Here is a 13,171-nt window from a genome sequence, read left to right as displayed (position 1 = left end):
ACCTTCCTTTACATTTTTGACACATAGTTTTGAATTCCCCTGCATATGTAAAAATAGTGAACGACAAAACAGGAATACCTTCTGAATTAAAAACTAGTGAAGTTTTTATTTCTGTTAGAAAAATAAAAGGTGACAGGTGAATGCAGGGCCCGGACACCCCGGACGGCTTAATATGACAAATCGGGTGTCGTCCGGTACCCGCACCTATTTAGAACAACACAACCCTGCCGACTTCCTGAGAGGGCTGCATCGGGAATATATTAATGGAAAATATGTGGTATTGACGTGGCCAAACAAGGGCGTGTGCATATATATGCTTCAGTATACAATTGATAAAAAGTTTCATACACAGGTACATTGGTGGTATAGGTACATTGGATACATATGTATATTGGTCTAACGGGTTAATGAGATAGGCAAACAATAAACACTTATACATTAAAAGAAATGAAACACTGACGCAACTGGCGCAATAATGCAGAAGATGACAATTAATGAATACACGTAATCGTATGTCATCCTATATGACTATACATAAACTACTAGAAATGATATGCATAAACACATACGAATGATGGCGATAAATGAAAACACATAATCATACATTACTCTACTGGACTATACACACATCAATAAAAATGATACATACACACCTATACATTGACAGAAATGATTCACTGAGAATGAAAATTGTGTATCAGTGTGAACGATGACAATTAATGGTTACACATATTCGTGTATTACCAGAAAGAAACTTTTATTTAAAAAAATAAAAGGTCAATCATGAAAAGGTACGAGAAAAATTTGAATTTAACAAAATGTCGTGGGCAAGGATATGATGGGGCAGCAGAAATATTTGGAGCCTATAATGAATTGTGCGGAACATAATCTAAATTTAGTTTTAAAAGATGCTACTGAGGGAAACCTAGAAATTAATTAGTTTTTTTTTTTTTTAAGTCAAAAATGTGGATTGCTATTTTGGTCATAACATTGTTCGCTGAGACGAACTGAAAACTATATACCAGAGTGGATCAAGTAACACGAAAAGTCCTAAATCCTACTTGCTGAGTCGGGAGATATTATTCAGTGTATGCCTTAAAGCATAAAGATGAAAATGTGGTGAAATGTCTCAACCGCATAATTCTGAGTAGCCAGAGTGAACGGAATGGAATGAAGCAATACAACTAAAGTAAACTGACTTTATCCTACGCGTAGTTATACAGTATAAACTTCTATTAATTCTAAACATTGTGCTAATGTCTTTACAATCTCAAGCCGTAAATTTATCATCATCGATTATGGATTACTAGAGAATGCTTTGCATAGAATAATCGAAACTCGAATGAAATTTGAAGATCTTGTGGCGATCGCTTCAGAGATTTTTGAGCTTTAGAGAATAATTAAAGAGTTCTGGCAAAGTAGGATTAGTAAAAAATCATTATGATGAATTATGCATTAAAAGATCTAGAATCTTGTTTTAGGGTACAGAAGATATACAGATAGATTTTTTAGATAGATAGATAGATTTTTTTTATTCACTCAACTTCGTCATCATTTCCTAGGTATGAAGAATGTTCTTGATACTTGCCAAGTAATTTTATTCGAATTTCTTATGAAAGTGAATGAAAAAGAGATCCGACGACAAAGCAGTTGATTTGCTTCGAAGGTTTCCAGAGGACGCATCATTAGCTTTTCCATCCCCATCCCAGTTACCTTTAATTAAGGCTTCCTTTAAAGAGGAGGTTGAAAAGAATTAATAACATCATACGGATTAATGGATCTTGATAATGAGTTCACTTTCCTCGAGTTTTCTTGATGATGCATGTTGTGCCTACACCATTAAGCACATGTGTTTACACAGCATGCATCATGTGCTTCATCGTTTCTGTGACTGTAGTTAAGGCTAATCGACCATTCCCAAAACTAAAAATGAGCTATATAGGGGTTTATTTTAATGCCCTAATAGTTAATTTTATTTTTGAACATACTTTCCTTTACTTCATTATTTCCCACCTACGATTCCCTACCAGCATGAGTTTCCAAGATCGCATTTTAAGTAAATGAGGCAGAAACTAGTATTTAAGAGCAAGTCTCGGTCACTTCACTAGAAAAGCTTTAGAATTCTTAGTAGACCGTGTTCTGCCTTCTGACCACGCCCTTGCGTTAAGCCTAATTTAACTACATTCGGTACAATACTACGTGCCTGCTAGTATTAGCCGGTGATCTTTTAATAAGGGCCAGCTCGGTTGGAAATACAGTAAGACCCCGCTTAACGCTGTTTCGGTTTAGCGCTCTTTTATTTCAACCCGGGGATTCTCCGAAATTGTGCGCAGCGCTAGGTTTCCAAATAACATATCCGAAACAGTGTAGTTGTGTTTCTTGCTTTTTATCATTTGAAACAACATTTGTTGACATTATTGTAAATTTGATATATAATACTATAACGATTAATAATACAGTGACAAATATTATGATCTTTAGTTTTTATCATGGGTGATAATACGAGTAAAACACAAGAAAAGATAGCAACCAGAAAAAGCATTTCACTGGAAACTCAAATGCAAGTGATTAGAAGATTAGATTCCGGTGAACGTCAATCTCAAATTAGTGCTGCATTTGATTTTGGCAACTTCAACAATAAGTACAATTCTTAAGAATAAAGGAAAAATACTGTCATCGGCAACTGCAACTACGTCAAGCTCTGCAACTAGAATTACCCGTTCTAGAAATAACATTATAGAGCAAATGGAAAAACGACTGTCTATATGGATTGACGACGAAATTGAACGCAATATGCCATTAAGCCAATCTATCATAATGCCTTCTTAACAAAAAGGCAGAAAATTGGAAACCCAGAATAGACTGAATGATCTGACTGAGAATTTTATTTGTTTTTAAAAGTATATGCGTTTATATTGTTTTTATTGTTGTAAGAAATAAATGTTTGATTTTATTTTTATTAAAAAAACATTATTAAATTTAATGCCTAACCATTTTTTATCCGTCTTCCCCTAACCCCATTATTTACATGTTAAGATAGCCTCGCTTAGCGCTGTGTCGCATTACGCTCTACTTCGATGGAACGTATCCCCCGCGTTAAGCGGGGTATTACTGTATCTGCACAACTTCGGCTGGTTTTAGTTCAGTTAGCATTAGATTAGTTTCTTGCTTTCTATCTTAAGTTAAAAGCCCAAGCAGAGGATTACTGTAAGTCCGAAAGGGGTCATCTGTTAAATATCTTGAGTTGAATAAAAGGGTAATTTAAAGCTTCTTTGCAGTTGTTATTGAACAACTCAGCGATTATTCGCTTCACAGTTCTTAAGGATTCTAGCTTCCCAAGGACTACAAATTTAGCTAGAACATTACAACCATTTTCGAAGCCGCATGGTAGAGGAAATGCTTGCCAGTTTAGTTTTGTTCTCAGTTGAGAATAACAGAATCCCAAAAACTAATTACGATAAAATAATTAATGAATTTATTTCTTTAATAATTAGAAAACAAAGGTTTTCGTAATCCAAGAGTAAAAATAAAATACAATCTGAAGAATGTACTAGTAAACATTTTACCTGAATTGTAGTACATATGTTCTATATTACGCTCTGTATGACGTTTAATAACTCCGGATATCATATTCTTTTTAACCTAACGAGATTAAACAGGAATCAAAAGTAACACATCGAGTACACATTTATATCGGAATTTTTTTTATTCAATTGAAATGCATAGAGTTACTTTAATTGCCACGAAAATTATGATTCATAACTAGAAAAATGTGGTTAAATTTGTGCGAAATAATAAAGAGGTAGGCTCCATTATTATCTGTTGCTCCAGGGATCTGAAGTCTCTAATTACGGTCCATTTGTAGATATCGTTACTGATATCTGCATTGTGCGCATGCGCTGGAATGCTAATCATTTGTATATCCCAGCATGTAGTACCTTTCATGCAAATTTGACCTTTGCTGCATGACGCCTTCACGGTATAGTAATTTTAATGGCTGGGCAATGTATTTCAAATGAGTATAAATGATCGTCATAAATTTCTAAACTCACACAGTAAAGGAAATGTTAGCGAAAGGGATTATATTTCCAGGACTTACTTTGAATCGGATGATGTTCTCTGTGATGTAAGTCACTTCGAATTTAACTTGAGGAAAGGAAGGTCCGTAAGGTGTTTGCTGTTCAGTAGCTTCCAGTTTGAGGATGACGCCATCAGGTTTAGCTGTTTGAGATAAAACTTTATACCGAAACCTATCGCTTTTCACATAGCAGGAAGGTCCATTGTTTATGTAATCGTAAGAGCAGCCAGACTTTTCACAAGATTCCTTACCTGAAATGATCATAACGTTTAAGATATCAGATAAAATATTTATATCGTGTCCAGATTTTGTCATATGTCATTTGGTCATATGTCGACAGCCGTAGAATGCCATAGACGTAGAATTATTTATTTAAAAAGTCAAATATTTTTTCGATAATGAGTACAAACTTTATTGAATATAACTATAGAAATTTAGAAACCGCATGAAAAATTAGATTTTGTATTTTTTTTTACTTCCTTGTACGAAGTATTGTAATCGCGAAAAGTTTCAGGCATCATATTTCAACGCAAATAACCATTTTCACCGCTAGCGAATGAAATTTAACGATGTTTTTGCGTGACATCTGTACGTAAGGACAGGATAAAAGACTCTTTTCCCCCCAAAAAAAATTGTAAAACTAATTTAAAATGAATTCTGAAGAGAATTTTTCGTGGCGTACGTACGTACGTACGTATCTCGCATAACTCAAAAATGAGTATCCTCAGAACGTTGAATATATAGGACTGCTATAACATGTAGATGTGCACCTCGTATTTTGGTTGCAATCGGCCGCACCAAAAGTATATAAATATATGTATATATACCCACTCTGTTACTCGGCTCAGTGATCTCAGTTTTTTATTCTTACATGTTTGTAAGTTGTGCATTTTTTGCTTTAAAAGTGATTGAATTATGTTGTTCTTATCTTCCGGTTAAGGTTTTTATGTCTTTAGTAAATCTGTATGCAATATTTTTAGAATTATCAACAATTTAAAAGTTAAGACACAATAACACGCCGAACAATTCTGAATTAGTACTTTAAAAGTTGTTTAAGTGCCGCTAAGCCTAATAATTTTTTCAACGGCGGCCATTGCTTGTTTACATTTGTTGCCAATCTAGAGAAAGTAAGCTTTGCAATAACAAAGATAACGCCTTCTTTTATTATTGCAAATTAAATCATGTTTAATCCATTCTGGAATTTATTCGAGGAAATAAATGTTTAAGATTTACCTCATAATTTTCAATAGAAACATTTTGAGTTTTAATGTATTTTTGCTTTGTCGCCAACTGAGAACTGAATTAATTGAATGAGAAATACTGAATCGTCTGTGAAAACTATTTGTTTTTTGTTGTTGTTGTTCTTTGCTTAATTTCTAGATTTATTATAGTATTTGAATAGAACATGTGACAATGATTAGATAATTCTTAAGATGATATAAATTTTATGCATTCTGAGTTAAAAAATGAGCGAAATATAATGCTGTGCAGTGAACCTAGGGTCAAAGTGTCGCTATGATTTATGCTATATCGATGAAGTAGATTTAATTCAATCCACTAAATTTAAATGAAATGTAAGAAAAAATGGGTATAATTTAATATTCCGTACAAGGAAGTCATGTGGCGCACACATCATATTTTTTAAATTTTAAAATGTCGAAATTTGAGTATTTGCCTCATTTAAAACACTTTTATAGCTGGAACTACATGTCTACGACCAATGATTCTGAAAAAAACGCCGCTCTGAAAAAACATGTATAGCAGGGTGTATTAGACGATCCTTTTCTGCACCCTTCAAGAAATTATATTTAACGTAGATTGCTTGAACTTTTGTTTCAAATTTTTTATTGATATATACTGTGTGCCAAAAGTCAGTGCCCATTTTAATACGAACTGAAATTACGTTAAAAGGATCATCTTTTTAACCATCCTTAAGATTAGACGTCCGTCCTTCTCTTCTCATTTAACTATTAATAAGTCAGAGGGAAAGTGCCCATTTTTATGCTAACTGAAATCACATTCCTGATGATCGTTTTACCCATCCTTCAGTATATCCACTGTTCTTCTTAGTTCCTGGCGCGACGTAAAGGAAGTTTTGTAATCGCGAAAAATTTCAGGTGTAATTTTTCAACGAAAACACCCATTTTGACAACGTATAAATCCATTTGGACAATGTTTCTGCGTGACATCTGGACCTATGACAGAATAAAGGACTATTTTTTCCAAAACGCATTGTAAAATGGATTTAAAATGGATTCTGAAGAGATTTTTTTTTCCTTCGACGTCTGTACGTACATACCTACATATGTACGTATCTCGCTTAACTCAAAAACGAGTAGCCATAGAACGGTGAAATTCTGTATTTGGAACTGCTGTATATGTACATATATATGTAATGAAACTGTGGTTGGATGACAAGACATGAAAGACATGATTATGAATGATGACAAGACATGATTATGAATGCGGCACAAACTTGCATTAAAATTTTAGGTGAAACAGGACTTTTCCCATGATTCACTGTGAACACAGACTAACAAACCCGTGTAGAATTCTTCATAATTAGAACTGGCCGAAAAATGTAATGACAGAACACTTTTAGAGGCACTGAAATAAGAACATTGAGACGTAGATGCGTAGAAATACCAGTTGCGTAGATACTTGAAGCTTAGAGCGTCCATTCATGTTGAAGAATAAGCAATCGAGCCAGATTAAATTCCTTTCATTTATTTTTATTCACTTGTGGCCACAATTCACTTTGCACTCTACTCGTGCCTATTAAAGAGCATTTTCAATTTTGATATTATTCTCACAGAAGCGTAAGTAGCAGCACACACATAATTGCAGAAAGACGTCTAGCCAAGAGGAGAGCACAAGCAAAAGTGGCGCATTAAGTTCATAGAAAGAAGGGAGGGATCAGTTTTTAGTTTTGGTTTACAATTTGGTGATTGGTCAAGAGGCATCTGCATTAAGGGTTACGTAAGATCGCATGATTAATTTGAATGACGCAGTTTGGACTTAAGCGCTATTTTTAGGACAGAGCGATGAAGTTTCCAAATGAAATAAAAAATAAAAGAGGATATAGTAGTGAGTTAAATTTAGAATTTTACTTTTATATTTTTTGTCTTACATATATATATATTGCCATCTGTTACCCGGCTCAGTGAGCTTAGTATTTTTATTCTGATTATTCTTTTATTATTTAAATTCTGCATTTATTGATTTAAAAGTAGTAGCATTATGTTGTTCTTGTGTTCCGGTTAAGGTTTTTATGCCTTTAGTTAATGTGCATGCGATATTCGTAAAATTATCAAAAATTTTAAAATGGCGCTAAGCCTAACGAGGACGCCATTTCTCTACATTTGAAACTCTTAGTAGAACAGTGAATTAAATCTGCTGGTGCACCAACTTGAATGTCTTTTTACGATTAGGACCAAAAGTTAACTTTCAATTTTGTGCACCGAAAATTTAGTCTGTCAGCCCTCTGACCAAATTGCTTGTTTCTTGCCTAGAAACCCTAATTTTAATTGTAAAAGTTTTTTTCAATTGTTTTTAACTGTATTTGGTGTTTTAGGTTTTTCTGTATTTCACAATTTTTAATTTTGAGTTTTGTGTATTTTTTGCCTTGCCGAGAAATGAGAACTGAAGGAGAAAAATATTTGTAATAAAATTGTAGGAAATAAGTTTAAATGAAGTGCGCCAAAAAAGTGCGTATAATTTAAAAGGCCGTGCAAGGAAGTCATTGTGGTGTCCACATCAGATTTTTGTGAAGTCTGTGTGAAATACTTTGACTAGTGAAATCAGAATGAAAGTGCCCATTTTAACGCTAACTGAAATAACACTAAAATGATCCTTTTGAACCATGTTTATGTTTAGACGTCCATTCTTCTTTTTTCATTAAATTATGAATTAGTCAAGCCAGATTAAATGTGCCAATTTTAATTGTAATTGAAATCAACATTATGTTCTTTTCAACCATTTTCAAGATTAGACTTTCGTCCTCGTTTCACTATTAATTCTTGAAGTTAAAATTAAAGAGCATTAATAATTACTTTTAAAAATAATTATTTAGGCTATTAAATAATATCAGTAAAGTATCAGTTCGTTATACATTGAATAGTAAATTTCTAACATACAAATGTATGACATAAAATAACCATGAATAGGCATAAATTAAATAATCAGATTCAGTAAGGTATACGGTATACATAAAAACACTAATCATAAAAAAGTAAGTTAATTTAAAATAATATCACATCAAGTAGTTTATTTTTGCTTCGACTGGCACACATAATGATTAAAAAAAATTGAAATAGAGAATTATGAAATACGTAAAGCGAATACTAATAAATTAAATTTTATTATTGAAGTGAATGAAATAAAGTTTTAATTAACACATTATTTTGAAAATAATGAATATTTGCACTACAAATTATCTGATCATGTGTATGCAAACAGAATTATGAAAAAGAAAGTATTTCGAACAAATTACAAAAAAAAAAAAAAAAAAAAAGACGGATTTCCTTTGCGTAAAAATAAAGGTCACATACTTTTAAATCCAGGGCATTCTATTCTGTCGTTTTCATCCGGATTCCCTCGTCGCCGTGGAAGTAAAGTAGCTAAAAGCACTATTAGCAGTACCAGGCTGATTACTACAACGGCGATTAATGTAATGAGCTTGTAATTCTTTTTAAATTTTCTCTGTTGAAAGAGATAAAATAAATAAGTATGTATTAAAGGATAGTTCTCATATATAACTCACGACTTAATATAATTAATATATTACATTAATTAGAAATTATATTACAATTTGCGTCCTTCCAGAACATACATGAAGTAAATTAATATTTGCAGGAACATAAATGCATATTTGCAGGATCAAAGACTATAAACTAAAGCTTTCTTTTCTTCTCTGCTGCTCATCTTTTTTATTAGATAAGTAAGGATGATTCTGCAGTTTTTTGTTTTTAACCTGCGAGAAACGTTTACCTTCCCCACTGCGTGTCTTCGTTATGTAATTGTTGCATATCCGCTTGGATATCAGAAGATCCGGAATCGGCGAGGTAATAAATGTCGGCGAGGGTATAGCGGGTTTTTGCTGTTTCTTGTTCCAAATAAATTCCTAATAGCTGTACAAGCTTTGAGATAGGGAAATTTCGATACTTACGTATTATCCTGTCGACCGTTGGTGGAAGTTTCGGCAACGGTCGCCAATCGTTAGTGCGATATTCTAAAGTGGGTCTCCATATTTGGCGCTAAATCGTACTACTTGGCAGTACATAATAATTAAGTGCCGCAATTTCGCTTGTGGCAAGAGAATTTTTGCTATGGAAATATAAACCATGTTTGGCAGAAATTAGAAAATCATGAAAAAGGCATGTTTTCAATATCATGTCTCCTTCATTTCTTTCATTTTTCTTTTTTAAGTTTGACTTAAAAGCGCTAATTAAAAAAACATGGTAATTAACTGGCAAAGGGCAAACTATTTAAAACGCTATAGTTTTAACATACTTGCGATCTGCGTTTCGGTGTGCCATAAGGATGCCTAGGGCTTTTCCTTAATACCTTAAAATACCGTAAGGGGACTAGTACACCTTAAAACCCATAAGCTCTTCGAATATGTGACTGTTGCAAGAATTGGGATAACTTATTTATTTTAAAAGCAATTAATTCCAACGTTTTACAGCTGACTGCATAATATAGCTGCTTTCTGAAATAGTGATCAGAAAGTTTCTGTTGCCACACATATTTTTATAATTTAATACGCTTTTTGACAAAAATTTTCGTCATGCTTCCACCTTGCGCGCACAGTTTGAAACATTATGTTGCATAATTTAATTCCATATTTAATATATAGCTTTTATAACATTTGGAAACTACTGTGAACCAAAAATTTTAAGAATTTGATGTTAAATTTTTATTTTATTTGAAGTGGAGTTTATAAAATGTATTTTATTAAAAAAACCTGTAATGTTTACGTCCATAAAATTTTTTAATATTAAAATATTCATCAGATTTTTGGTTCAGTTAAGAAATAGAGCTCATATAAAGAATTCCATCCAATTTCAAGTATGTACCATTAGCCATTTTTAAAATATCGTGCGCGCAAGCTGGAAACGTGACGAAAAATTTTGTCACAAAGCGGATTAAATTACAAAAGTATTTGTGGCAACACAAACTTTCTGGTTACTAGTTTCCAAAGCAGTTATATTATGTAGTCAGCTGTAAAAAGTTGAAAGTAATTACTTTTAAAATAAATAAAATCTCCCAATTCTTGCAACAGTCACATATTCGAAGGGAGTTAAGGGGTTTAAGGTGTATGAGCCCCCTTAAGCTTCAATACCCTAAGCTCACTACAGAGCTTTAAGGTAAAGCCCATTGTCGTCAAGTTTATGGAAACAGTTTCAGGATACTGGATCCATATCGAGAAGACCTGGACAAGGCCTACGAAAGCCGTATGAAGATCGTTATTTGGCACTTTCATTGCTGCAACACAGGAGTGCGACAGCTTCACAGCTCTCACGTGAGTTGTATGATGCACCTGGAACCGGAGTTTCACGGTCTGCATTTGTTCGAATGTTTCATGAGATAGGGCTGTGTGTCAGACGACTCTCTGTTTGCATTTTGGTCATTGCAGCACACAAAGCGTTTAGCATCGTGCTAGCTACATGCGCCTTAGACCAGACTTTAGTAAGAAGACCGTGCATTTTACACATGAGTCGAGATTCAGCCTGGACACCACTGGCGTAGCTAGGGTGGGGCAAGGGGGGACAGCTGTTCTAGGGCGCAGCATCGATAGGATGCCAATTTGATGTTATAAAATTTTAGAATGAAATGTTTTTCATTCTTGGATTACAGGCGGGGGGGGAAATCTTCAGTTGTCCCCGCGCGCTGAAAACCGTAACTACAGCTTTGCTGGACAATGATTCTCGGCGTGATTGTATCTCGAGAAAAGCCTGAAACGGGATACCTCATCATGGGAAAGGATCATTACGGTGGTATGGTTTAGACATGCAGGTGTAATGGTTTAGACAGACATTAATATTAGACCGTCGCGTCCCTCTGCACGTGTTTCACAAAGGTTCCATGACTGCTTTGAGGTACAGAGCGGAGATCTTAGAGCCCAATGTTCAACTTTTCAGGAACGGAGTTGGACCTGGGTTCCCGTTAATGGCCGACAACATAGGGCTCAGCTGGTCGACGCTTATCTGGAAAGCGAGGATATTCGCCAGAAGGACTGACCAGCCAAATCTTCTAAACTTAACCCAATAAAGCATTTCTAAGGCCCTCTTAATAGGGCAATTTCATCTGGCCAGGTGCTGAAAACTGCCTTGCTGCAGGAGTGGAACCGACAGCCACAGACTCCTCAGCTGCCTCCTCTCCAGCATGCTGGCACGCTGCGCGACTTATCTGGCTGCTAGGGGAGGCCATGCCCCGTATTATACTTATTTTAAGTTTGATATCACCACTTGGATTTTTGTATATCCCTACACTATGATCTTTGCTGATAATCATGTGTATATATAATGACCTCTGTAATGTTATATCTTTTTCGCTGATATCCATACCAAATTTCATTAAAATCTGTCGATTAATTTTTCAGTAATTCGAAATAATGTGCAAATTCTCTTAATTTTGCACACGAGTGTAGTAAGTATGAAAAATATGGAGAATGAAAAGTGGTTACGAATATTTACAAAAAAATATTGCTTGATATATATAAGATTTGTCCAAATGAAACGACCACCATTTGCAATACATACAGTACAAGACTGGGAATTGATTATCGTAGATTTAGAATGATCTCTTGCATTTCGCCTTACCTCTGCAATAGAAATACTAATTCTGTCGATAAGTTCTTCGTGAGATTTTGCAAACGAGATCGATTGTCATTGTGAAGCATGTATTGCGATTGGCGTTCGTTCAGTTAAGCTGTTCTTCTAAATATCAAACTTATTTGCTGTAAATTGATTATCGGTGAATAAAAATGACTTCTCCATGCTATTTATTATTACTGTGCTTCTGTGTTTACATCTGACATTCCACCACACACTATATTACGAAAATTGTTATTTTTGTTCTTTTTTTTTATATATATTTGAGATTTTCACTGCGGGAAACGATAAAGTTCAACTATAGAGGCCTCAGAACTCGTACCATCGAATCTTCCAGTGAATGTATTAACGATTTATACCAGTGACCTGAACTCAAATTCCATGCGGGTCGGATAAATAATATGTAAACAGCTGACTGGCCAGGATTTTGTTTAACAAAATGAAAAATTTTTTCAACGAAATGAGAAATATTTCAACTAAATTTAAAATTTATCTTATTAAATGTTTATCAAAACATAAATAAACAATAATAAAAGCACAAATGAAAAAAGTCAAATATTTTCTGTCTGAAATCTACTTTTGTACCCGCAAGACATTTCTGTTGATTACATTTTCTGATTAAAATAAACTGACAGCTGAATTTTAATACTTCAGATTGATATTTATTTCAAATAATTTTAATAGGTTTAGTTAATCCTAAAATAATTTTATAAATTAAATTTAAATTAAAAAACGTTATCTTTTTTTTAAATGTTGAAAATTTAAAAAAAATTAATTGAAAAGGTAATTAAATCAAATCAAGTTCAGTTATTAAGAAAGTAAAACAATTTTTAACGCAAAAGTTTCCAAAATATTGCTTTCCAAAGTTACAGTAGTATACGGTCGATCTAAGTCAGCAATTATATGCCTTTTAGTATGTAACAGTCACAGTATGTATGAAAACCTTTTACCAACGCGCGTGATGTCATTCGAACATGCATTAAAACGCTGTACTGATTTTAAAATCGGTGCTACTTTGGTAAAGGGTTGCACGGATTTTGGCGAGTTTTTGGCAATTTTTCTTTTGGCTAGTAATACGACTTATGGTAAACCCATTGCTGGATAAGTTATTTATGGTAACCGATACTTTTTTGACAATTTATTTAAAAAATAATGCGTGTTATTATACATAAATTCCGTGTTTTAAATATTATTTATGGCTTCTAAATATTAAAAATCAGTTTAATTTTGCATTTTTATTTGAAATAAAAATTTTATT

At 33.6% G+C, this 13,171-nt stretch overlaps 1 protein-coding gene across 2 annotated transcripts in view; it reads right to left on the bottom strand.

Annotated features, from left to right (window-relative positions):
* Positions 1 to 13,171, bottom strand: part of LOC118193429 (sucrase-isomaltase, intestinal-like) — a 147,774-nt gene that overhangs the window by 111,245 nt on the left and 23,358 nt on the right. For both annotated transcript variants that reach the window (XM_085825203.1, XM_085825204.1), the window contains exons 2-3: positions 8,629 to 8,779; positions 4,100 to 4,329 (exon numbers count right to left, since the gene is read on the bottom strand). In XM_085825203.1, coding sequence (XP_085681329.1) covers positions 4,100 to 4,329; positions 8,629 to 8,779 — 381 coding nt within the window. The remainder of the gene's footprint in view (positions 1 to 4,099; positions 4,330 to 8,628; positions 8,780 to 13,171) is intronic.

The sequence above is a fragment of the Stegodyphus dumicola genome, chromosome 10 (genome assembly GCF_044657685.1).
Source record: "Stegodyphus dumicola isolate Sdum_Otavi_A_Nest chromosome 10, ASM4465768v1".
Taxonomy (NCBI): Eukaryota; Metazoa; Arthropoda; class Arachnida; order Araneae; family Eresidae; genus Stegodyphus; species Stegodyphus dumicola.
This window is presented reverse-complemented; position numbering and strand designations above follow the sequence as displayed.